This window comes from Puma concolor, chromosome D3 (genome assembly GCF_028749965.1).
Source record: "Puma concolor isolate L17-30 chromosome D3, mPumCon1.1.hap2, whole genome shotgun sequence".
Lineage (NCBI taxonomy): Eukaryota > Metazoa > Chordata > Mammalia > Carnivora > Felidae > Puma > Puma concolor.
This window is the reverse complement of record NC_141678.1, coordinates 67,169,729-67,196,113: the sequence shown is the minus strand read 5'-3', so window position 1 is coordinate 67,196,113 and position 26,385 is coordinate 67,169,729. Positions and strand designations below refer to the sequence as shown.

At 48.2% G+C, this 26,385-nt stretch overlaps 1 protein-coding gene and 1 long non-coding RNA gene across 2 annotated transcripts in view; one reads left to right on the top strand and one right to left on the bottom strand.

The window, feature by feature from the left end:
• The window catches only part of LOXHD1 (lipoxygenase homology PLAT domains 1), a 166,239-nt gene that overhangs the window by 7,186 nt on the left and 132,668 nt on the right, over positions 1-26,385 (top strand). The window contains exons 3-5 of the mRNA XM_086682857.1: positions 138-218; positions 2,109-2,293; positions 24,268-24,366. Coding sequence (XP_086538983.1) covers positions 138-218; positions 2,109-2,293; positions 24,268-24,366 — 365 coding nt within the window. The remainder of the gene's footprint in view (positions 1-137; positions 219-2,108; positions 2,294-24,267; positions 24,367-26,385) is intronic.
• Positions 2,877-16,094, bottom strand: LOC147575602 (uncharacterized). The gene is made up of 3 exons (XR_015242743.1): positions 15,958-16,094; positions 14,892-14,985; positions 2,877-3,296 (listed from the first exon to the last, which is right to left on the bottom strand). It is a non-coding gene; the product is annotated as an uncharacterized LOC147575602 (long non-coding RNA).

Genomic DNA, 26,385 nt, shown 5'->3' with positions numbered 1-26,385 from the left:
CTCAGAATGGGAGTGGTTACTCATAGCACTTCCCAGGACTGGGATGGTGGAGGAAGAAGGGGGATGCCAGCCCTTGGCTCTCCTCCCAGGCTTGTGAGCCAAGTGCAGATTACTAAGTGTGCACGTGTTCGTTGTAGGAGTGAATCTGCCTTTGAGAAAGCCAATGTCGACGTCTTCCGGGTGAGAACCAACAACGTGGGCCTCATCTACAAAATCAGGTCAGAATCTGGCCCCTGACCAGGAAGGAAGTGAGATGAAAACCAGTAGATTAGGAACTGATGTCACTACTGACACTTTCTGGATGTCAATTACTCCCTGGTGTCATTTGAGGGGTGACTGAAGGCCCAGATCTTTCCCACCCATGCTGAGTCATGGCTCCCTAAACTTGCCCATTAGAGATTCACTTCTCTGTGTTGAGACTACTTAAGACAATTTCTCACAAACTTGGGAAATATGCTCTAAGAGGCACTAGCATAGTGGTTAAGAGTGGATTCTGAGTCCAGATTGCCTTGGTTCAAACTTCTGCCTTTCCATTTGCTAGCTGTGGAACTTCGGGCGTTTCCTCTCCAAGCCCCAGTTTCCTCATTTGTAATAACGATTCCTACCACCTAGAGTTAGGGAGGACTCAGCAAGTTAGTGCTCAGACGGTAACTGGCACTCAGCAAGTATTAGAGATGCTGGGTCACATTGCAGGGTGCCTTATGACAGAGAGCTTGCCTCTCTCTGGGGGCGTCTGTGTGAGTGTGCTGGGAAGGATAATTCTATCAGCCTGGTTGCCAAGGAAGAGTCCTCAATTGCCCTCCTTTCCCCCCTCCTTCCTCGCTCCCTACGACCCACACCCATTCAAGTTCGTGCCCATTTGTCAGAATGTCATCATCTGGGGTCTGATTGCACCCAGGCTAGGGCCTGGCTGCCTCAGTCCTAAGTTGTCTTCCTCCCACTAGAAAGTATAGGACCATGCACTGTCTTTCTTGGAAAAAAGGGACAGATGAGGGCCCCGGCACTGGTGTGTGAGGGAAGGGTGTGACAAACAGGGAAGGGGAGGGTCGGGAAGAGGGTTTTGCTGTGGGGAAAGGCAACCGCTATGCTCAGGTCCCACTAGGTGCTGGGCTCTGTGCCAGACAGAGGCACACATCCTCAGGCACGTCATGGGTCATCGGTCCATTGGGGCTGTGTGCTGTGAGCTGTGTCTGTCCCATGAGGGCCTGCAAAGATAAGGCCCCACTGCAGTGCACAGGGAGGTGATGTTTGGCATAAAGTGAGGTTATGCAGGGGTCAAGGTCTGGGGGAGAAACTGACCTCAGAGAAAAAACTGGGATTGCCAAGGATAAGGGGCACTATCAGAAGTGCAGGAAATTTGGGGGGCCAGATTTTGAACAGTGTGGATCAATGCTGCCCGATCCAGTAGCCCCTGGCCACATGTGGCTCCTGAGTGCTTGAAATGTGGCTACTCCAAATTGAGATGCACCGTACATATATGAGCACAATGGAGTTTTGAAAACTTAGTATGATAATATAAAATATTGCACTGATAAATTGTCACACGGTTGCATGTTGAAATGACAAATGGATGAAATAGAATGTATTATTAAAATGAACTTCACCTGTTTTTTTTTTTTTGTTTTGTTTTGTTTTTTTTTTTTTTTTTTTTTTTTGCTTCTAGATATCTAGAAAATCTAAACCTATGTACATGGCTCACACATGCAAGCTCATGTGATATTTCTGTGAGGCAACATCAGTGTAGATGGCTACAGGGTATCCTCTGGGTAGAGAGACTAAGGGGAGTGTCTGGGGGGTCTCTGGGGGTCTGGGGATCAGGGAGAGAAGTGAAGCTCAAGATGGTCCCACTGCAAGCCTGGGCAATCCTGGACTTTCCGCGGAAGGCAATATTACCTTGCAGGTGATGTCACAACGTTAACACTCATTAATAGGCACATCTACCTTGCAAGGTATTCCTATTTTGCAGATGAGGAAACTGAGGCTCGAGGGGGAAAGCGACCGCGACAAAATGAGGGAACCTCTCTTTGGAGTGAGCATTTGGGTATGCCAGTGTGGAAGGGTGTCATCTCTTGCTGCCAATGACATGTGGGTGTCTGCCTCTGCCCCAGGATCGAGCATGACAACACCGGCCTGAACGCCAGCTGGTACCTGGATCGTGTGATCGTGACCGACATGAAGCGGCCTCACCTCCGCTACTACTTCAACTGCAACAACTGGCTGAGCAAGGTGGAAGGTGACCGCCAGTGGTGCCGTGACCTGCTAGCCAGCTTCAACCCCATGGACATGCCCCGAGGTCAGTGCCGAGGCGGGCCTGCCTGCCGTCCTTCCCTGCCTGGGCTGGCCCCCATCCCTGTCTTGCTCTGGGCAGTCCCGTGTCCCCTTTGCCACTTGTCCAGGGTCTTCCAGTCGGCTGGGGCCCAGCTGAAGCCCCATCTTTTCCACATGACCTCCCCAAGAGCAAGCTTATGTGCTCTGGGGACTCAAGGAAATGGGAAATGCAAACGAACCAGGAGGCATGATGGAGGGGTGGGAGCAGCCCTGGGCATATCCTGTGTTTTCAACATTTCTTGTTGATGGGTATCTACCTAGAGTCCTCTCTGAGTTCAAAGGCAGCTGCCTCCGTCTTCCTATCTCTTAGCCCTTCTTCTGATGCCCAGAAGAAGGTGAGCTATGGCCAGGGCAGGGCAGATGGGAATCAGAACTCACAGCTACAGGGGCTCCATCAAGCTGTCCCTACCTCCTCCTGATTCTATGAGGAGGGAAACGACTAATTTCAAGTGCATCTCTGGCCAAAGGCCTTAAATTCGGGCATTTTAGCTCAACAGGAGGCGGGGGAACAAATCATGTAAAAACACACACCGTATCCCGTGGCCTGTTTTAATCACACTCTGTCCCCTAAAGTTCTGACCTCACCTCACCTCATTATTGGACATAGTTGCCTTTCCAAAAACGGAGACATAACACGTGGGCACCACCATCATAGCACCTTGCTTGCAGAGTGTCATAGACTTTTGGAGGTGAAGGCATTTGATAGCCATGTGACTTTGCCGGGGTCGCTCAACAGAGTAACAAAAGGCGGACGCACTCCTTAGATTCTGCCTTCCAGCGTGTGCCCTGTCATCTCCAGGTTCCGTCCTCTCTTGCAGCCCAGCTGGGCAGAAATAAGCATATTCTGTGTCCACTGGGCTTCAGCTCGCCTTTCTCTGTCTACCTCTGATTTCCTACCTTCCAGCTAATCTTGAACTTGCCTTGTTCCTCTGTGGCCCCCACCATAATTCCTTGCAACTTCACTGTTTCTTTAAAAAAAAAAAAAAAAAGAGTTGCTATTGATCTTTCTCTTATGACAAAAGCCAAATTTGACCATTGCAGAAAATTTAGAAAACAGAAATATGCAAACATTAAAAAAAAAAAAAAAGAATACCTGTAATTCCATCATCTGGAGAAACATCACTGGTTACATGTTTGTGCCCCCATTTCTAGTCTTTTCTATGCATAGTTTGAGAGAATGGACTGGTACCACATCCTGTTTTAGAGCATGTTTGTTTCAATGCCATTAAATATGGCTCAACACCCCTGCTTGCAGTGGCTGTGAAGTGTCCTTGTATAGAGGGGCACCATCATCCATTCACTGAATCCCTTATGTTGGACATTGACATCGTGTCCCCCTCTAAAATTTTATTGTTGCTATAAATAATACACCCAAATCTTTGCACAGACAAACGATTCTTTCCTTAGGATAAATTCCTAAATAGAATTTCCAGGTCAAATAGAATGCACATGGTTAAAGCTTTTAATGGGCATTTCCAAAATGCTGTAGAAAGGGTACATCAGTGCACAACCCCACCAGCTATGCAAAAGCACCCACTTTCCTCACCCTCAATTCTTAGTATTGTTTAATTTTCTAATTGGCTAGGAAAGGGGGTTTTACAATGTTCTCTCTTTGGTTATTGGTGAGGCTGGATATTTTTCATGTGTTTATTGTGTTTATTGGTCATTGGTATTGTGTTGTGTGTGTGTGTGTGTGTGTGTGTGTGTGTGTGTGTGCGTGTGTGAATTATCTGCCCATACCCCATGCCTGTCTTTTCAACTGGGGTGAATTTCATAGATTTTCGTCAAAACTTTACGTATCTTTACTTCTTGATCCAGTCTCTTTACTAGGAATAATCCTTAGCAAGTTGTCAAGCTGGCTATCTTCCTGTCTATTCTCCCAGGCTCCCCCTTTTTTTTGGCCTTTTCCCACTATTTAGTTCTTCATGCTACCGTTTGCTTTGGTCACATGAAAATCTAGGGTTCCCCTGTTAGAAGAGCTTATGAGAAGTCACCATTAAGAAAGAATTCATGTGACCCCATAGTTCCCCAGCTTTCCACAAGAATCATCCAGGGTAGTGTTCTTGCCTCTTAAAGGAAGGACAAAGACACCCGCTGACCTTGTCCCTGAATCAGACCGCCTGGGCCCCCTGCCCTTTTATGAGCTGGAGGCACTGGAGTTTTAGTAATTCCAGGCTGGATTCTGAAAGAAGGAATGAAAAAAGGAATCTTCGAATATTCAGAGGACTGCATTGGTAAACAAAAGGTAAACTCTCTTTGCTTTTCACCTGGAATTATACCCACTTGATATGTGGTTGCTGCAGGGGAGCCTCTAATGGTCAAAATGGGGAAGATAATTATTTCTTCATCCATGCAGTTTGACAGATGAAAATACTTTAAGTCGTGGGATGGCGGCTTAAGAAGAGGACTTTTTAGTGCATATTTCATCCTCCAAGGGTTAGTGAGTCATTAGCTGGGTAGCTTTGCTCCTCTCTCCCCACCTCCAGGACCATCTCCTGAAGCTCTGTCTGATAAATAGCTGGAACCTTCTTTTGTTCCTGCTCTTCAAGGAGGGTAGGTGTTCTAGGCTGACCGACTGACCTTTTGGCCAAGGTGATCAGCAGAAAATGGCAGGGGCAGAGGGACTGGACCTTGATCAGGTTTCTAGATGGTTCCTCTATAGGGGATCTCATATATCATGCTTAGTTAGAGACACGGCACCTGTGGTTGCTGGTGAGCTGTCTTTAGGACTGCTGCCCTGGCAAGAACATTACCCTTCCTGCATGACGCAGTGCCTGACGTTTGCCACGGAGGTGACTTTTCCTTCTCTGGGTTCTCTTTAAACATGGGAAAATGCCCCGCATATTCCTAGTACGTCGGGGTGAATGCCTGGTCAGGGCCACCCTTTTCCTTCATGGAGCCCATAGGGTAAAGGTAGCCATGAGAAAAAGCAGGGACAGGAGGTTCCAAAAGAAGGAAGGGGATGATGACTAACTCAGTTAGTGTGGAATGAAGTTGTGTGGGTGGAAGATCCTAGAGCCCAAGTTCAATTTCTCAATTGTTCTCAATTGGTTGGTAAAATCGCTACACCTGGCACCTTAAGAAAACCAGGTAGCAGAGCCAACCCAAACCCTTCACCTTTTGGTTTTCTTTGTATCTGACTGCCAAACCTGGGGGGATCTGTTGCTGGGGACCAGGGAGACAGGCTGTGGTATCCCCTCAACCACTGGAGGCTCCCGAACCCCAGCCATTCACATTCCATCTTTAAGAGTCTTGTCTTATTCAAGTAAGCAATTTTCTTTGTTTACTTATTCTTCTTTAACTCACTTTTGGCAACTTATATATTTACTTGTAGGTTTATTTTTAAAAGAAAGCAGTATCACTATCACAAAAAACTGTTATCAATTCCTGTAAATATCAGCACATGTGAAAACAAATACGTAACATTAGATAACCCTCCTGTATCACCATTAGCATCCTGTGTGCCACCCGTGGTGTGCAAACTGCACCCTGGGAAACACTACCAGCCCTGATCTGTGAGGAAGGGAAAGTAGAAGTGGGGAGGAGGGGAGAAGGGCTGGTAGGGTATCTGGGCTGTCCTCTTCAAGAGTCCTTGGCTTCACTTCATCCCTAGCACACTTCTGGGGGAGGCAAGGTGAAGGATGGCAGGCAGGGGTTAATTGCACAGAGGACTGAACTGAGGGCTCAGAGAGGTGGTGATTCATCTAATACCAACCAGCCAACCACTGATAGAGCTGGGACTAGAGTGCGAGGCTCCTAATTCTTGGAATGGGCTTCCTGTGTCTCCAAGACCAAGGGCAACCAACCTGGCCCCTAAGAGATCAAGGCTTGAAGGATCACAGCTAGGGCTCATGGGGGTTAGTAGGACCAGTCGACTGTCACAGGGATCCTTTCCACAGCGTCCACATCAGTTGCTTCTCCAGCCTTGGTTTGAATCCAGCCTTTCTTGACAGTGGGTGGTTCCCAACCACCCAGCTCAGCCATCCCAGTGCTAAGGGGCACTGGTTTTCAGAAAGCTCTTCCTGCAATTAAAACCCATACACTCTCCCTGGGACTTCTGCTTGTCCATTGCAGTCCTCTGCTAACAAACACCCTGGATGTTTTCATGTCTGCCTTTCAGCCATGTGAAGAAAGGCTGCCCTCCTCTCAGGACTGCATCCCCAGGTTCCTTGGCCTCTCCTCTTGTGGCTTATGCCCAGTCTGCATCCCTGAGTAGCTCTGGTTTGTCAGTGATCCCCAAGAATATACCTCCTAGGCAAGAACCCTATGTTCCGGATTGGCGGGTGGTGGGCGGGGGTGGGGGGGCGGCGGGGGGAGTGGACTCCTCAGAACAAGAGTGCATAGGTCTCCCTGACTCCATTATCCTACTTCTTCTAAAAAATTATTACTATTGCAGTAAGACATAGATAAAATTCACCATCTTAACCATATTTAAGTGCATTATTCAGTGGCATTAAATAAATTAATTATTGGGTATCCATCACCACCATCCATCTCCAGAACTTGCTCCTCTTCCCAAACTAACACTCTGTGCCCATAAAATAGCTCCCCTTTCCCATTTCTTCCAGCCCTGGGCAACCTCTGTTCTTTCTTCTGTCTCTATGAATTTGACGACTTAGGAATCTCATATAAGTAGAATCATACAATATTTGTTCTTTTGTGACCAGCTTATTTTACTTTAGCGTAATGTCTTCAAGCTCCATCCATGTTACAGCATGTGTGGGAATTTCATTTCTGCACAGGGCTAGATGATATTCCATTATATGCGCAGCCCCTATTTTATTTATCCAGCCATCTGTCGATGGACATTTGGGTTTTTTTCCACCTTTTGGCTATTGTAAATAACACTGCTATGAACACTGTGTACAAATTGCTGTTGAAGTTCCTGCTTTAATTTCTTTTGGGTACAGACCCAGCAGTGGAGTTATTGGATCGGGTAGTAATTCTGTGTTTAGCTTTTTTGAGGAATAGCCGTACTGTTTCCTACAGCAGCGACATCATTTTGCATTCCCAGTAACAGTGGACAAGGGTTCCAACTTCTCTACATACTCACCAATACTTGTTATCTTCTGGGTTTTTTAAATAATAACCACAGTTAGTGATGTTGAACATCTCTTCTTGTGCTTATGGGTCATTTGTACATTTTCTTTGGAGAAATGTCCATTCAAGTCCTTTGCCCATTTTAAAGTTGAGTTGTCTGTTTTATTGTTGAGTTGTATGGGTCCATCCAGAATATATTTGGGGGTATTAACCATTTATCAGATGTGATTGATTTACAATTATTTTCTCCCATTCCATGGGTTGCCTTTTCACTCTGTTGAAAGAGTTTTGTTGGTGCACAAAAGCTTTTAATTTTTATGAAGTCCAATTTATTATTTTTTCTGTTGTTGCCTGTGCTTTTGGTGTCATATCCAAGAAATCATCACCAAACCCAATATCATGAAGATTTTGCCCCATGTTTTCTTCTAAGAGTGTTATACTTCTACATCTTACATTTAGGTCATTGGTCCATTTTGAGTTAATTTTTGTGGACATTATAAGAGTCCAATTTCATTTTTTTGCACATGGAGAACCAATTTTCCTAGCATCATTTGTTGTAAAGACTGTCCCTTCCCCCACTGAATGGTTTCACACTCTTGTCAAATATCATTTGGCCATATTCACAAGGGCTTATTTCTGGGTTCTTTATTCTGTTCACTGACCCAAATGTCTGTCCTGAAGTCTACTGCACTGTTTTGATTACTGTAGCTTTGGACGGAGTTTGGAAATCAGGATGTGTAAGACTTCCAACTTTGTTCTTTTCTTTTAAGATTGTTTGGATATTCAGGCTCCCTTGATGTCCTGCTTCTTTTCATCCATCCTACATTTTCATTAACCGTTTTTCACAGTGACAATATATCACATTGACTTTGAGGCCAAAGGGCTCTTATTCCCCCAAAAGAAAAGATGAAAATGCTGTCTCCACCCCAAGTCCTCAGTTCTTGCCCAGGACTTCAAGGCTTCTGGAGAAACATCCTGGATTGTCCTGACTCATTCCCACATGAGTCAGCAGGAGCGGGTATCCCATTCTTGGCTGGCTCCCCTCCACATCTTAGTGGGAAGGTCCAGGAGACACCACACCTCCTGATTAATAGTCGCAGACATACATGCACACTACTAGGGAGCTAGCAGCCATCTCTATGGTCATCTCCCTCTTAGAGTGGGTGTCAGGGGTCCTGGCACCTTCTCGGGTCTGGGGAGGGTTGGCAGCCATTTTTTCAGCATGTCTGCATCGACTATCCCTGGGAACACAGTCTTGGCTCTCGAACCACTCCAGAATTGTAGTGAATTTTCCCTCCTGCCATCTGCCTCTTGGCATCCCCCCATTGCCATGCATGCCTGACTCTCTTCCGAGAGGATTTCCACCTAGAATGGCTGCCCCTCTTGACAACCCAGAACCCAGAGGGGCAGGGTAGCTGCATTGACAGCTATACACTGAGGGCAGCCCCTGGCCAGAATCTCAACACAGTCTCCCAGGCCTCGAAGTGAAGCATCACCATTAGCAGCTGTCATTGGTCATGCCCTTCTGCTCCCCAAGCTGCTCTTAAATGCTGAGTCTGGGGTAAGGATATCACCCTTGCCTTCCAGTTGCTTGGAGTACAGTGAGGACACAGACCATCATAGTATGAGCTACCCTCAAGGGGAGTGGAAGGTATCACATGGTCCACAGCTCCATGTCTCAAGTCATAAGAGTCCTAGGTTCAAATCTCCAAACGCTACCTTCTAGCTATGTGACCTTTGGACAAAATACTTCTGTAGTCTTGTGTCTTCATATGTATACACTGTACAAATCCACAGCACTCCTAGGAGGTAAGGTCTATTATTTCCCCCATTTTCTACCTGCAACAAAGGTCAAGATGAGCATGCATAGAGCACTTCCCACCTCTCCCTGTGTTCCTTAGTCCCATTCTTAGTCCCAGTTCCCATTTGTCAACGTGTTTGCTCAGATCGTGTTGGCTCCAGTGTCTGGCAGGCGGTGTCTCTGAAAGCTGTTCTCTCCAGCACTAATAAACCATGAGGAAGTTTCAAGGGACCCATAGGAAATGGGTCTGAGAATGAGACATTCTCTCCCCACCTGCTCCCAGATTGTGGAGAGAAGCCAGACTGCTGACAGAAGTTTCTGGGGTTTGGGCCCTGTCCCATCAAGCCCCACAAGGACCCAGTAGGACTGCTCTCCCCAGAGCCCCAGAATCCTGCCTGCCTGCTGCCTGGAAGGGGTATCCTTGCTCTCACGCTTCTGTGTCAAGTTGGTTAGAGAGAAAACTGTGGATCTCCTACTAAAACATATCTCAGAGTCAGGAAATGTCAGAGCCAGTGCCTTCCTGGTCCCCCTCCCCCCACCTGCTCTCTTTTATCCTATACTTCAGTCTTCTCTGTGCTACCCAAACCCCACTGCGGGGGAAGCCCCAGCCTCTCTGGAAAGCACTGGCTGCTCCCTCACCTCGGGTGTTCCTCCTCCAAACTCTGGAGAAATTGAAGTCTGTGCCATCCACTGAAGTGGATTTTCAGGGGGTTCCCCCAACCCAACTGCATCAAGGATGTGTAAGGAATCTCAGGGCAGAGAGGAGGAGCTTTTCAGCCTGCTCCTTGAGATGTAGGCATGATCCGGCCAGTTCGTAGCCAGAAGGAGCCACCATAGCTGATGGGGTGGTTGTAGCCCCCAGGGATTTTGAGATGGCTAAATGGCTGAGACACTCTGTATCTCAGGGACTGCTGTTGGCCTCTTTGGGTGCTAACTGCTGACTATGTGTCTATCTGGGCTCTCCAGCCAAGCTCAGGTTTCTCTGGGCATAACACTGGGGTCTACCCACCTGGTGATTTATTTCTCTTGTACCTGCCAACTTGGTCACTGGCACTAAGGGACTTGAGTGAAGATTAGTAAGAAACAGGCATGTGTGTGAGTGTGTGTGTGTGTGTGTGAGAGTGTGTGTGTGTGTGTGTGTGTGTGTGTGTGTGTGTGTAGACACAATCACTTATGAAGGCCAGCGGCAGAGATGAGTGAAAAGAGCTCTACCACGGAGTGGGAGGCAGATAACAGGCTTCTAGTCTTGCCCTTTGGTAACTGTGTGCCTTAGGCAGGTTACTTGTCCTCTCTGGGCTGCTTCCTCATCTGACCAGAAGGCTGGGCTAGACGTTCTCCGAGGTCCTTTGTATCACTGGCTTTCTCTGGTATTCTGCTAGCTAAATGCCTCCTTGTCTCTGTTACCTGGCTCCGGGTCTCCCACTCCCCGAACTCACTCCCTTGATGAACCTTGATGTTGTTACTTCTGGTGTGACATTCATGGGCACGGCACCCAGGTGCAACTGCTGACTGTGCTACAGAGTTGCACAGGCTGAGAGCACAGGGCTGCCCATCCTTCTGGCCCCAGGGAGGCTCAGAACACATCTCTGGGGCTGAAGAGGGCCAGACCTGTTTAAGACAGACCATGCCTGGCCTTCTCACTGCCAATATGATGTCATTTCCTGCTTCCTGGACAAGTAATTGTTCTCATCCCAGCACCAACCCACAAACCCGCCCACCTTAAAAAGCACTGAGATGATCACGTGGCTGAAATTAGTACTGAGCCCACACCACATTGCTTCGGGAAAGTTCTGCCAACTTGGCAATGCGACAGGCCTCTGAAGCCAAGAGCTGAGTTCCAGCTGGCCTGGGGGCTGTTCACACCCCAGGGCTGTCAGAACCCAGGCACAACAGCTCATCGATGTTGCAGACCCAGGCCTCGCAGACAGCGGAGGAGGCCCTGCATTCAGAAGGGCCCTGTCTGAAGTGGGTCCTGTCGCTCCCCATTCTCAGTGGAGCCTGTTCCCTAGGCTTCCTTTGGGACAATCCTTTATCTAAAGGAGCATTTATCTTCTTTGGTGTGTTAATAATAAACATGGCTGCAGCCAATGTTGTGCTGTGTCCCAGAGAGACCGAGGGGCTGGCCGTTGAAGGGAAGGGGGTCCATGAGAAGTTGCAACCACTGGGGAGGTGGGCCTGGAGCGTGCAGGTTGGGGAGTGGTGAATTCCCCCTTTTCTTCCAGATTCCAAGTCTGGGGCTTTTTCTTTCTTCCTTCCTTCCTTCCTTCCTTCCTTCCTTCCTTCCTTCCTTCCTTCCTTTTTTCCTCCTCCCCATCTTCCTTCTTTTTCTCCTCCCCCTTCTTCTTCCTTTCCTTCTCCTTCTTCTCCTTCTCCTCCTCTTCCTCCTCCTTCTCTTTTGCTATAGCAAATAGGACAGCTAATGCTGAGGCTGAAAGCTGCCCATAGGCCAGCTAGAACAGGTAGAAATGGGACTGTGTTTGTCCAGCATAATCACTGTTTCCACGCCCAGTGATTTCATCGGGCAACTGGGTTATAATTTTGTTAGAGCCCACACTGTGCTACACAGTCATTATCACACAGCTCCAGATGTGCACCCAGTCTTGGCAAGACCATGCTGGGCATGGTGCCCACGGTGCATTTGAAGAAGTGATTGGACGAGAAAGGGCTCATGATTAACATTTTAGGGGCATGTGCACATTTCGCTGACCTGTGGTGGATTATGATGGGCCTTCCTGAGAACTGCCTGGTGCCAAAGCAGATGCAGCATGAAAGCAGCCTGGGTGATTGATGCAGAAAGCACCTATCATGAGGGCTCTGTCACACAAGCCAGCAGCCCTGACTTATTTCCACATTCTACAGGATGACACCACAGAGTAATTAAATCATTGATTTTAAAAAATATAGCTCTCTGGCTCAGAAAGCACATGAGACTATATACCTTGAGTTCTAGTTCTCGCTTTGCCACCAGTAGCAATGAGACCCGAGGCAGATCTCAGTTTTGCTCCCATCCTCAGTTTCTTCCTCTATAGAATGGGTGCATTAGGTGGCCTCTGGGGGTCTTTTTAGGATTAGTAGAGTGTCATATCCAAAGAGAGCAGGACGGGTCTGGGGCTAGCCCTCCTCCATGGGGCAGGGGAAATTGGCTTTCGGTGACCTCCCTTCTGCTGCGGACACTTCTTCCTCATTCCACTCCCACCCCAATACTTACTATTCTTCTGCATAGTGTCTGTCTCCCCACTGTGGGCTTGGTCCCTGGACTCCCCCTTCTCTGTGGTCAAAACCTGACCCTGCCACTCTACTGGTTGGGTAAGCATGAGCAGATGTCTTAAGTTCTGTGCCTCTATTTCTTCGTCTGTAAAGTGGGGATAACACTAATTCCCACTCATAAAGTGGTTGGGCTGATTAATTGGGGAAATGTACATAAAGACTGACTGTAGTGCTGGACGTAGAGTAAGCGCTCAGTAAACGAGTATTGTGGTGGTGGTTATGATCCTGATGCTTTACCTTCTTCTTCCCCTACATCCAGGCTTATTCTGACTCTGAGTTGCATAGACTCAAGATTCTGGCCTTTCAGAATCAGATAGGACTTTGGAGCCACTCAGTGCCGGGATCGCCTCTAAAAGGCAGCAGGCTCATCTAGACAACTGGAAACAGGCTGATGACCTTGATTTCAGTTAAAGCCTGCAGGGAGTGCCTCTTTTCCAAACGCTTTTCCTTCTCCCCGATGTGTCCCCTCAACTCAGCTCAAACGCTATCCAAAGCCCTCTGAGCTAGATTTGCTGTGGACGCCAGTTGGGAGTTACTGTTCCTTTGACCTCTAGGGAGGTGATCCTGGGCCCATGGACTCAGAGCTGGACTCAGAGCGAGAGGGCTTTGGGGTGGGGGGAGCTGGGCCAGTCCTGCAGCGCTCTCCTCCTCTGAACTTCCCAGCAGCTCCCCGCCCACCCCATCTGCTCCCACCTAACATTGCAGAAAATCATCTCCGGAAAGAGTGGGAAGAAGAGAACTGTTTCCAATGAGGCCCCAGTGACGAGTATCAGAGAATTTCAGGACCAGAAGGGACCTTATCTGCTCTTCCTCCATTTTGCAGAACACAGAAGCCTTGGAAAGTTAAGCCACCTGCTCTTGGTGCCACAGTGTGGGCAGAGCTAGTGCCCTGGGCTCCAGATGCCACCTTGTGCTCCTCCGATGTCATTCAGTGATTCAATGGGCACTATTTGGGAATCTTCTATGTACCAGATCCTTTGCTCAGGATAAATATGTACAGACCTTTCTCTCTAGGAACTTAGCAACTAGAGGGGAGAGGGTCAAGCCAGGAAATAGTGAGTGCAAAAAGATAGAATGTTCTTATTAGGGACTGACCTGTATCACTAGAAGCATAGAGGAAGGAGGAATCAGTAAGGCTTCATAGAGTAAGTGATGCCCAATTGAGACTTCATAGTTGAGACGGAGTTTGCTAGGCTTTCAACAGAGGGAGGTTTTCAAATAGGTGTTTATAATAACACTCCCCCCATCCCATTTATGGAGAGTACTTTCTCAGAGCTGCATTTTGTGTGCATGAAATCAGAACTTATGATACAGACGTTGCCTTGGGTCTGATCCAGCTGTGGGTGTCCATTCCAGCCACCAATGTTTTCCTGCTGGACCCTTCCCCTGAGCCCCAAGCATCGGCCAGGGTGGTGCAGGGGTGTCAGAGAAGGGGTTCCCACCTACCTGGAGCTGAATGTCTATCAGGTGGCCCCTGCCTTTGTTTTTTCTCTTCCTTCATCCAGTCCTCAACCCTCCCCCTAGCCTCCTAGCTGCCCAGACCAGCAAGCTCAAAGGTTTCTGGTACCAAAGCCAGCTTGAGGGTGTAAGGATGTCCATCATGTGCATGGGTTTTCCTCAAGCTGGCAGTTCTCAACAGCTCCTTCCAGACTATACAGGGCATGAGTTATTCAAATTGAATATTCAATTGAAGTTTAGGTGACTTCAATCTTTAGTTTTCAATTGCAGGGAAAAGAAAAATGGCTGTTCTATAAATTATTAAAAGTACAAATAAGCAAGAGTTTGAAGAAGAATAAAATCTTCCATAATCCCATTACCCCAAAATGATAATAGCTAAAATTTATTGGGCATTCACTCAATGTCAGATATTGTTCTAATCACTATCTATCTGTCTAGCTCATCTTCACAATACCATGACAGATATATTATTATTATTATTATACCCATTTTATGGGTAAAGCAAACTGAGGCACAGAGTGGTTAAGTAATGTGCATACAAGTGAAGGGCCCAAGAATAAACCCAGAACCTTGAACTTAATCCCTGTGTAGGAGAGCCTCGGAGACACTGCTGTTAACATTTTGGTGAATCTCCTTCCTGTGCTTTTTTATGCATGAATGCATTAAACACTACATACTGACGGAAAGTAGTGTTGTATCACAGTCGACTTTGTAACTAGGTTTTTTCACTGAATACTAAAACATTGAATAATCTCCTAAACCATTATTTTAAATGGCCACATGGGTGAATATCATAATTCACCCCAACAATCCCCCATTCTGGATATTTTTAGGTTGTTCTCAATTTTTTTGTTATTAATGATGCTGTGATAGACATCTTTACAGGTCATCTGTGAACACAAGTATTTCCTCATATAAATGAATTGTTAGGCACAGGGACTGAATTGTTAGCTCCGGGATTTGCAGAATGTTAAGCCTTTTGACAGGCAGTACTCACCTGCCCTCCAGGAAGGCTGTGTGGTGTTCTGGTTCCTCCAGCAGCATATGAGAAGTGCATTAGAGGACGATAAGCTCCTGCAGCAGAGTGGAATCTGGGTTGGAAAGGGAAGAAATGGACGAGATTGCTGGGGTGTGCAGGTTGAAGGGGAGGGTCTGCTGTAGAGCCACATGAGGGGGAGCCAAGGGAGACGAGTGACTGAGGGGCGTGTGGAAATAGCTCTGCGGGGCTTGGCAGTGAACTGGATAAGAGGGGCTGAGCGCAGTGAGATAAAAGGAGAAAAAGCCTACCTACTCCATACTCTTTCAATACCTGATCACATCAGGCTTACGTCACAGCTTCCCAAAAAGATGTGCTAGCTGTCTATGATTTGAGGGTAAAACAAAGGACGGAGTATTTTTTCTTGATTACCACCCGGGAGCAACTGTTAATGACTGAGCAATGTTTTTTTGTTTTTGTTTTTTACACTTTATTTATTTTTGAGAGAGAGAGAGAGAGAGAGAGAACAAGTGGGGGACGGGCAGAGAGAGAGGGAGACACAGAATCCAAAGCAGGCTCCAGGCTCCGAGCTGTCAGCACAGAGCCCGGTGCGGGGCTTGAACCCACAAACTGTGACATCATGACCTGAGCCAAAGTCAGTTGCTTAACCAACTGAGCCACCCAGGCACCCCGGCTGAGCAGTGTTTTAATGTCCTTGTGCAACCAGGCTCAGCTGAGTTCACCCCATGGCCTGTGCTTGAGCACGTGTTAAGTGCCAAATAAATGATACAGGCCACAGGAGTTCTGGAATGGAACACCCTGGGCCTGGGAGGTGGGCTTTCAGCTAGACCTTGTGGGGTGGGCGAAAGGACAGATGAGAGTGAACCCTCCTGCCTGGACCTCTTGAGTCCGGGCTTCACCCTTTCTAACTGTGGGAACTTGATGAGGTTTCTTCACCTCTTGCTTCCATTCTCTTCTCAGTAAGCAGTGACCACAGTAGTAATAGGGTCTGTCATCGTGAGGATTACATGAGAAACAGATGTGACCGGCCCACAGTCAGTCCTCAGTAAGCATCAGAGGCTCTTACCAGCTTGCGGCGTGCATGTGTCTACAAGGGCGGCAAGATTGAGGGTATTCTCCAGAAAGCAGAGAAGTTCCAGTCCTACTTGAAGAAGCAGACGAATCTGGGTGAGCGATTCGGGCCTCTGGACCCAAGGGAAGGAAGAGGAAACGTTCTGGGGGCAGCAACAGGGGAGGGAGACTTGAGTCTGGGGACCTGGTTCACTGCTCAGTGGCCAAGAAGCAGTTCCCCACGGGTAGCCTTGCGGCCCATCCTTTGGGTCCGTGGACACTCCTCCCGGCACCGGTGCAGGCAGGCCAGAGGAGCTGGGGCCTTCCATGGCTGGGGGAGAACATTCCCCTCGCCCCCATCCCCAGGGCAGCCCCGCTTCACGTCTCTCGCCTGTTTCCGTGTTCTCCCCTGGCACTTCCCCAGTGCCTGGCTCTGGGTGAGTGGAAGTGATAGGTGCCAGGGAGCAGCCGTGGCCTCGGGTGGGGGCGGGAGGGAATCAGGTGCAGCCAGCCTCCTGCCACCCCTTCCCACTGCTCACCCGCAGGGCAGGGCGAATGAAGCCACTGTCTAAATATTCTAAATATGCACGACCTGAGAATGGGGGGCGAAGGCTAGGGAAAGAAACACCGTGCGGCAATTCAGGATCACTTCATTCATGATTCCCAGCTTCCTAAAAAAGCTTGGGCCACGTGAGCTACTGCGAGGCACAAATCACGTTGGGTGTGGGATGGTCCCTTCCTTGGCAAGCAGGACCGAGGCTTAGTTTCCGGGCATTTGCTTGACTCCTGTCATCGGGAACGTGACAACCAGCTTAGCCCAGCTCAGCGCCGAGATTTGGGGGATCCAGCCCACTCATGGCTGCGCCTCCCCCACGTCGCCCAGGGTGGTTCTCTCAGATGTGTCCTGTCGCTGCCGTGTGCTGACTGTTCCAGACAGAGCGCAGGCGAGGCTGTGGGGGTGGTTGGCGCACCAGGCGCAGGAGGCAGCTCGGGCCTGCCAGTGCCTGCCTTTTCTGGAAGCCCACACAGGCAGCTTCCGGCTGGCCCACAGGGGACACGGTTCCTGTTTAGAGGGAGCAGGCCTGTGCCTCTGCCATGGAGTCTACAGAGGAAATAAGGGGCAAGGCCGGGCTTGTGGATCCTCTGGGCAGGGCAAGCAGGGCACAGACAGCCATATGCTGTGGCCTTGAGGGCCATCTGTCTTTAGGCTGCTGCTAATGCCATCCGTGCAGTACCCCAACTCAATTCTGTTTGGCTCTGAGAGGTACCAAGTAATTACCTTAATCTCTGGTCTATTTCCCTTCTTGTATGTTGTTCAGATCAATGTTCAAACTACTTTGGTGTCTTTGAGCTCACACTGACCTTCAGCAAAAGGCAACTACTCCCTGAAAGGTAGTGTTCCTGGGTTCAGATATGCAGGTTGTGCACTGCACAATTGAGACTATGTAAAGAGACATCTTTCACATCATAGAGGTTGTAGGTTTGTGTATTTATGATGACAGTTATCCAACAGATGGCAGTAAAGTGTCTTGAGGAAGGAAGCCTTTTTCTAATTTGTCGAAAGGCACCCTATGAACTAATGGTAGCTCCCTAAAAGGCCAGACAGAAATCAGTTCTAGGGAGAATGTTAATAGCATTGATTAAACCACAGGCCGACCTCAGAACTGGCTAGGGCAACAATTCCTGTCATCCATCACTAGGTCATGTTGGTCCCACGCTTGCTCGGGAAGCACAGTGAACTTGCTAGCCCCTCCTCCAACTTGACCTTCCCCTCTCTTTTCATCTCTGTTCCTTGCTCACTGTCAGGCAGGCAAGGAGCTGAAGGCACAATACCCGAGGTTGCAGAACTGGTGCTGTCATCTGTCTCCACCTTTAGGAAACCCCAGCCGAACCCGCCCCCCCCCTTCTCCACTGCACTCAGGGGAACATTGAGCTCAGGCCAATGACCCAGCATTGAATGGGCAGGGAAAGCTGGCCCTGCCTACCCACACTGGGCACAGGACATGCTCCTTCTCACCCCCTCCAGCCCAACAGAAAAAGGGCAATAGTTCCCCAATCTTCAGAGCTTTGAGCTGCTTCGCTGGTGAATAGTGTGCTGTGATTACCCTGCGGCAGCATCAAGCCACTCGGATCCTGTTCCAGGCCGCAGCGCGGAGAGTTACCTAAAGTTCCTGCCTAGACACACAGAAGAGGGCCTGAACGCCCAAGGCAGCCTGGGGCAGCTGGTGGCCAACGACAAGTACAGTGGCCGACTGGGTGTAGCTTTGCGAGGATCTGGAGCTAACAAAGACGTTTTACATTTTTTAAGGGCTGTAAAGAACTAAAACAAGAACAACAGCTGATGACACAGGAAAGTTACACGAAGTTCCGAGGTCTGCTGCCCACAAAGTTTATGGCACAAGGCCACGCCCCTTTGCTGACGTAGTTTTTACGTAGCGTCGTAGCTGCTGTGTTTCCCTTCCCGCCTTTTGAGTTTCTCTAGGTGAACCCACATCCGGAGCGAGCGGATGATCCTCGCTCTGATCCAGGGTCGGAAGGTGAGTAGTAGCGTAACATGTGTCGTTCTCTTCCCTTCGTCATCACGCAGCTCTTATCCTCCCCCATCTTCAGGAGAAGGGTGAGTACAGGGCAGGAAGGAATTTTGAGAGAGGGAGACCGCGTTCACCTCGCTGTTATTACCGCGTATTATTACGGTCGTAACACGATTAGTTACTGTTGGTAAACTCTTACTGTGCCTACTTTAGAAGTCAGACTGTCACAGTATGTATGGATAGGAGAAAACCTAGTTTATAAAGCGTTCCGTGTCAGGGTTGCAGGCATCCTCCGGTGGTCTTGGACTGGCCCTGCAGGGAAGTGGCGGTGGGGGGCGTGGGGAAGGCGTGGAAGACTCCTGTATTGTGTGTGGGCTGCTTTCATGATACAGCCGCGGAGTGGAATAGTTGCAACAGAGACCGGGCAGCCTGCAAAGCCTAAAATATTTACCACCTGGCACCTTACGGACAGGTTTTGCCTACCCCTGACATAGAGACTGAGAGGCCATGACATGCTCTAAAAAAGAGCCCTGACTTCAGAGGCAGGAGACCTGGCTTTGAGCCCCTCTTGCATCATTTAGCAGCTGTGTGTCCCCCGGGAAGCCACCTTGCCCTCTGAGCCTCTGTTTCCCCATCTGTAAATGAGAATGTCAACAGTATCTGTCCTGCCTGTATCATGTGGCCGTTGTACGGCTCAGATGTCGTCGAGGACGTGCAGGGACCTCGTGAGCTGCAAGGCCTGGGTGACTGTTGCCTATTATTTGCCCTAGAAGGTGGGCCAGTCCTGGCCCGTCCTCCTTCAAGTCCTTCCTCCCATCCCCGTTCTCTGTCCTGCCTTGTTCCCTTCTGGCCCCTGGGGTGGGAATTTCTACTGGCCTTGGACCTTTCCCTCTGGCCCTGTTGCTCTCGCCAGGGAGGCAGCCACATTTCACATATGGGCATTTTGCTCTCACATGGATCACCAGATCCAAGGGATGAATTCAACACATAAAAACCCACTTGTGACCAGAATTACAAGTTTGTGCTCATTGAAATTCTGATCACGGGGAACTGGGGGGCTCTCGTGACCACTTGGGAGGAAGGCTTGATGCACTGTGCTGACAGTCTGGCAGCCGGGAGAGAATGAAGCCCTGCTTTTATCCCGTCTTGCTCTTTCCACTGTATATGCATTTAATCACAATTTCGGGTTGGCGCTGGGCCCTCGGCCTTGTTTGGAAAATGGCAAATCAGATAGTATGGGGGTTCTGCTTGAAGAGGAAATGTGGACGAAAAGCAGGAGAACAGTAATATAATAAGGCTCATTGTCTGTCTTCGGGACCTTTTACAGAGTGGTTTTGTGAGGTGTGCCTTGCCCGCCCTGCTGCAGCCCTCAGCCCTTCCCCAGTGTGGTCAGAGGTCATCTGGCACATGGCGGGGGGGGGGGGGTGTCTTGCTTCTCACTCAGCCAACTATGTGGAGAACCGGGCCCCATCTTGCCATAGAGAGTTCTGCAGAGGTGAGAGAACAGTCCAGCCTTATTCCAGAACCGATTTCCTACTGCATTCTGTTCAGCTGACTTTCTGACCCCTGGGCTTGGGCCCTTTGTCCACCTCAGCCAGAGAGTTCTGGAAGCTCCTTCCACCCTTGGCTTGTCTCCTACATTGCCTCATTCCAGCCCTGATGACTCCTTCTCTGGACTTCCCTGGGACTGGGATGCTGTGTGTTCCCTAAACCCTGCATAGGGTCCTGCTCCCCAGGCCTGCCTGTACCAGCCTTGGGCACCTCCCCTGTACTTTGAGGGGCCCCCTCCATCTCTTGGCTTCTCTCTCTAGTCTGCAGGCTGCCTTTCCTGGTCAAATGTCATGGAATTGCAGATTGAAAAGGACCCTTAGTGTTCTCACATTCTCTCACCTCTGGCATTTTCTTTACAGCCTCCCTGACAGATGGCTCTCCACCAAAGTGCTTGTCACAAAGTGACTGCTTAGATGTCTCTAGGGATGGGAAACTCACTTCCCCCAAGGGCATCCCATGCCTTTGTTGGATAGCCCCAGGTATTAGAAAACGTTTCTTTCGGTGAGCTAAAATATCTTTCTTTATAATTCAAGTGCTAAGTCTAATTCTGCCTTTTGGAATGATGCAGAATGTCTGCTACTCCTGCCCTGAGTGCTCTCCTACCCCCCCCTCATCCTTTCTCCTGCTGCCCTGTGCCCAGTGCTGTCTGGCGTCCTCTTGCCCTCTGACTGACTGATGCTCAGCGGTGGCCTTTAGCGCCTCCCCCACCCCCCTGGTATCACCAGCCAGGGGGCCCTGGGCATCTTGTTACCCTGCAGAGGGGACTTGTTTCTGTGTGAAGTGAGCCCCAGACTGGACCTGAGAAAGGATGTGAGCCAAAATGAAAGGTTCTCAGAGACCCTGCCAACCAGGAGAGGAGAGAACAACCCCGCAGCCAGGGGCCTCTGCAACTTGAAAGATGATCAGGAGCAGGGGCGGCTGGACATGGCCAAGGCCTTCTTGGTTCTTGGTCTCAGGAGCTTCCGGGGGTGGGGGTGGGGGGTGGGGGTGGGGGGAGGGAACCTGGAAATTGCCTTGTCAGCAAGCTAGCCTAAATATGGCCCAGATTTCAAGCCACTGACCTCGGGGTTGCCTGAATCTGGCCTCTTCTGAAGACCATGGTTCTGCCTCCCATTTCAGGGGGGCTTCATGGGGATCCGGGGGGGGGGTGAGAATCTCGGAGATCTTTGGTTGGGGACAGGATTGGAGGGTCTTCCCTCTCTCGTGATGGGTCTCACCGAGTGAGGTTTGAGGGGAGAATCACTGCCTCCTGGCTCAGGTTCTCAGCAGGTTAAAGATCAGCCTCAGGGCTGTGGCGTATGTCGGGGGTGTCCTCTGTGGGTGCCCTGCCACATTCTGCATCCTGTTGTCTCTAGATGGCAGAGGCGGGGCAGGATTCGAGATGGGGTTGGAGTGAAATTAGGTTTTCTCCTTGTCGCGCCCACCTCTCACTCCTTTGCACTGAGCAACTTCCCTGGGACTTTGAGCTTTAGGAAGTTCGACTCAAGTTGTTTCCGATACACTTAGTGAGGCTCTAGTATGTGCCCAGCACTGTGCTAGGGAACGTGTGTGGGGGGAGCCATATGTGAAAAGGAAGTCCCGCCCCAGACCTCTTGTAAATTCCTGAAAATCTTAGAAGCCTCACCTGCAGGAAACACCAGACTGCACAAGGCAGTCCTTGGTGAACTTGGAAATCATCGGCACAGACAACATAGCAGAACCAAGGAATGCAGGGGAGAAACCCCTAGGCCCGGGGGGCTAGGACATCAGGGAAGCCCCCAAGGAGGCCGTGGGCAGAGGGGCTGGAACTCTGGGCCTCAATTAAAACAGTTCTATTTTGTTTTTATTGAGGTGTAGTTGACATGAAACATTATATTTGTTTCAGGTATACGAAATAGTGATTTGATGTGTGTACATATTGTGAAATAATCACCCAAGTCTAGTTAATAGCCATCACCACGTATAATTACGACTTTTGTGATAAGAACTTTTAACATCTACTCTCTCAGTAACTTCACATATGCAATGCAGTGTTATTAATTATAGTTGCCATGCTGTACATCCCATGTCATGATTTCTTTACCTTATAACTGGGAGTTTGTACCTTTTTTAAAATTTTAATTTATTTTTTTTAAGTTTTTTTTTTTTTTTTTTTTTTTTTTTTTTTTAATCTTGAGAGACACACAGTGTGAGTGGGACGGGGCAGAGAGAGGGAGAGGGAATCCCAAGCAGGCTGCACACTCAGTGCAGAGCCCAATGTGGGGCTTGAACTCATGTAACTGTGAGATCATGGCCTGAGCTAAAACCAAGAGTCAGACACTTAAGCGACTGAGCCACCCAGGTGCCCCGAGTTGGTACATTAAAAAAAAAAATGTTTTTTTAATGTATGTATGTATGTATGTATGTATTTATTTATTTATTTATTTTAAAGGTTTATTTATTTTTGAGAGAGACAGAGACAGAATGCGAGTGGGTTGGGGCAAAGAGAGAGGGAGGCACAGAATCCAAACCAGGCTCCAGGCTCTGAGCTGTCAGCACAGAGCCCGACGCAGGGCTCAAACTCAGGAACTGTGAGATCACAACCTGAGCCGAAGTTGGACGCTCAACCGACTGAGCCACCCAGGCACCCCTCATTTATTTTTGAGAGAGACAGAGCACGATAAGGGAAGGGCAGAGAAAGAGGGAGACACAGAATCTGAAGCAGGCTCCAGGCTCTGAGCTGTTAGCACAGAGCCCAACACGGGGCTCAAACTCACGAACCGTGAGATCATGACCTGAGCCCAAGTCAGACATGTAACCGGCTGAGCCACCTAGGAGCCCCAGAGTTTGTACCTTTTGACTCCCTTCACTCATTTTGCACACCCCCTTATACCTCACCTCTGGTAACCACCAGTCTGTTCTCTGTATCTATGAATTTGGGTTGTTTCTTTTTTATTTTTGTTTTGGGGATTTGGGGGGTGTTTTTGTTGTTTGTTTTTTAGATTCCACATATCAGTGGAATCATGCTATGTTTGACTTTCTGTGACAGGCTTTTTTCACTTAGCAAAATGCCCTCAAGCTCCGTTCATGTTGTTGCAAATGTCAAGATTCTCTTCTTGGAATGCTGTTCGTGGCGGAATAGTATTCCATTGTAACAATTATAACACAACTTCCTCATCTATTCTTCCATGGATGGACACTTAGATTTTTTCCATGTCATGGCTGTCATAAGGAATGCTGCAGTAAACGTGAGGGTACAGATACCTTTTTGAGTTAGTGAAACACCTCTAATTTTTATTAACTTCACGTATTGGGAGTAAGAAATCTGAACAAAATTCTTCTACATAAAAAATAGAAAGTCTTTGAAGGAAGGGAGGAGGGAAAGGAAAATTGCCTTAGCCCTCGGAATTGTTGGGACCCAAAGAAAGTCTAGAGGAGTCTTCCTTCCCATACACACACCAGCGCCTGTCCTTTGCTCCCCATCCTAAGGCGGGCTCCAGCTGGGGAGACCTAGGTGGGCTCAGCATGTTGGTGAAGTTTACAGTGAGCCCATCTCCCCTACAAGGCCTTGGGCAAGGCTGAGGCATTTGTGGGTTACAGTGCATGGGTTTCCGCTCAGCAGTTGGGGGAAAGATAGAAGAAGCGATACAGATCTTTAAGTAAGGTAACCACGAAGCATGCATGCGCTGGCTACTCTTGGTGCCCTAGTCTTTGCATTGGTTATGGCCCTGACAATTTACATATAGATTTGATTTTCACATGCAGAATGTATTTTCCCAGAGTAATTTTTACACTGTGATGTATGTGGAGAACAGATTGGAGAAGGCAGAGTAGATGTGCAGTGGGCCCAGTAAGAAGCATTTCAATACCCAGGGCAGATTGGCTGGTGGTCTGGTTCAGTGTGGCATTTGGGCTGATTCTTGCATCCCAAGGCAGTATGAAAACAGAAGTTCCCTCTATCTCTGATTTATGCTCTGCACACCATTTAGCTTTAGCAGTGACCATTTGACTTTTCTTTTTTTTCCAGCTTTATTGGGATATAACTGACATATAACATTGTGTGAGTTTAAGGTGTGTGATGTGTTGATTTGATACACGTATATACTAGCAATGACCATTTGGAACCAATGTCAGGCAACTTGTTTCTTGCTCTGTTTTTGACAGCGATGGTGACACTTCCTGTATTGCTGGAGGGAAGGGTAGGTGATGTGGTAGCTGCCTTGGGGCCTTTGTTCTTCTTTCTCGAGGTCCTAATGAGCTGGGGCTTTCTCTGTCCTCATTCCCAGGTAACAAGTACGAAGTCAAGGTATACACTGGTGATGTCATTGGTGCAGGGACCGATGCTGATGTCGTCATCAATATCTTCGGAGAGTATGGAGACACGGGTAATGGGTTTGAAATCCTCTCTTCCCTAGCTGTGCCCAGTTCTGCTTCTTAGCTGGGCTTCCCCCCCCCCCCCCCCCGCCCACTCCTGGCAGAGGAAGGCAGCTCCAAGTCTCTTCTGTTGAGCAATAATTCTGCCTGTGGTGTGGTTTGTCACAGCCTTCCCTGGGCAGCAGGGTGCTCATCTTGTAAAATGTATGTGTGTGATGTGTTTTCAGAATAAGGTGTTCTTGGGTTCGGGTCTATTTAAAATTGTCCTTCATCCTAGACAAGAACAGACCCAAGCTTTACTTCCATCAGGGAGCTCAACTGTTACTTTCCTAACCTCCTTAAGCTCCATCTTGAGTTATATTTTGAATGTGGCTGGGCATGGGTTGATTCAGTGCACTGGCTTGATGCAGACCAGAATGGGATCAGGGGATAGAATTAGACTTGGCTTCATGGGTGAAGCAAGAGCTGAGGACACAGACATGGCTGCAGGTGTTGGGAGACCATTCAGGCCAGTAGAACTGGGATGGAGAGTCTCTCCTGCTTCTTCCAATTTTATGAAATAACAGAGGAGTCAGAAAATCTACCGAGGTGTGAACTTTGGACACAATGTATTAAAGAATTCAGAATGCATTGCTGAGCTTATAAGAGGAGAAGAGAAATCTCCAGGTGCCAGAAATGAAGAGGGAGCTCAAAACCAAAGTATTAGCTCTGAATTGGTGCTGTGGCTCTTGGAAGGAGGGACCTTTCATGTTCAGTTATCTACAGGCTAGATTGTCATCCCCATTTGGGGTCAGAAAATGAGATTTCGTCCTGCATGAAGCAAGACAGGCAAAATTAGAACCACATATAAAGCCAGGAGCCCTGAAAGTTCACAGGAACATCTTCAGTGAAAAAATAGGCCAGGAAAAAATTTGCTCAACAGTACAGTAACCTTATCTCTGCAAGAGCTCTAGATTGAAAAGACAGTTGCTGAGAAATCGATACCTCCTGCTTGCATACATGTGGGCTTGACCTCCGATTTTACACTACAGGTGTGATTTGGGAACCCCCACTCCCCCAAAGGACACAAAATTGGTTCCGTGCCAGTAATACCCTTGGGAGTTTACAGAAGCATTGTATAACATTCCCAAAGATAAGGTACTGGAGATGACTTCACCTTCCAAAATTACCAAACACTCAAGGACATAATCCACCATGACGAAACATCAGCGGACACAACAGATTAAATCCTGCAGAATTTCAGATAATAGAGTAATCTGAGAAAAACTACAGTTGAAGAATGTTTAAATGGACTAGAGACATGAACAAAACAACGGAAGAAAATAAAAAGGCCCCATGAAAAATATAGTAAACAGAAATATAGAAAATGAAAATGTAGTTACCAAATATAAACACTTAATGGATGTGCTAGGCAACACAATTAGAAACCACTGAATAGAGATTATAAACTGTGACACAAATAAGCGCAAAATACTCAGATATAGCAGAGGTATAAAGAGTTGGAAAATATAAATGAGAGGTCATGAGATATGTAGGACAGAGTAAGTTGTGATAGATGTTGAACAGGAGTTCCAAATAGAGAATCCATAGAATAAGCAAGAGGATATATTTGAAGAGATAATGGCTGAAACTTTTTCAAAATTGAGCAAAGATATGGATTTTCAGATTAAAGTAACAGAAGGAATCATTGAGCAGCATGAATGAAAACAAATCCACATTTAGATACATTGTGGTAAAACCAAAGGCAAAGGGAAAGATCTTAAAAGTAACCAGATTTGGCAGATTCTCTTCCACAGAAACAATTAGGTTGATAGCAAATTCCTGTCTGCTACCTACACAAGGTCATACGTTCATGGAATAATAGCTTTAGCGTTCTGAGCAAGAATATATATCAACCTAGAACTCTAGATCCAGTTAGGTTATCATTCCAGAGGGAGGGCAAAATTAATGAATTGCCCTGCAAACAAAGAGAAATAGTTACCACTCATAGACTTAAGCAGCCACTGAAGAATATGCTTTAAGAAAAAGGA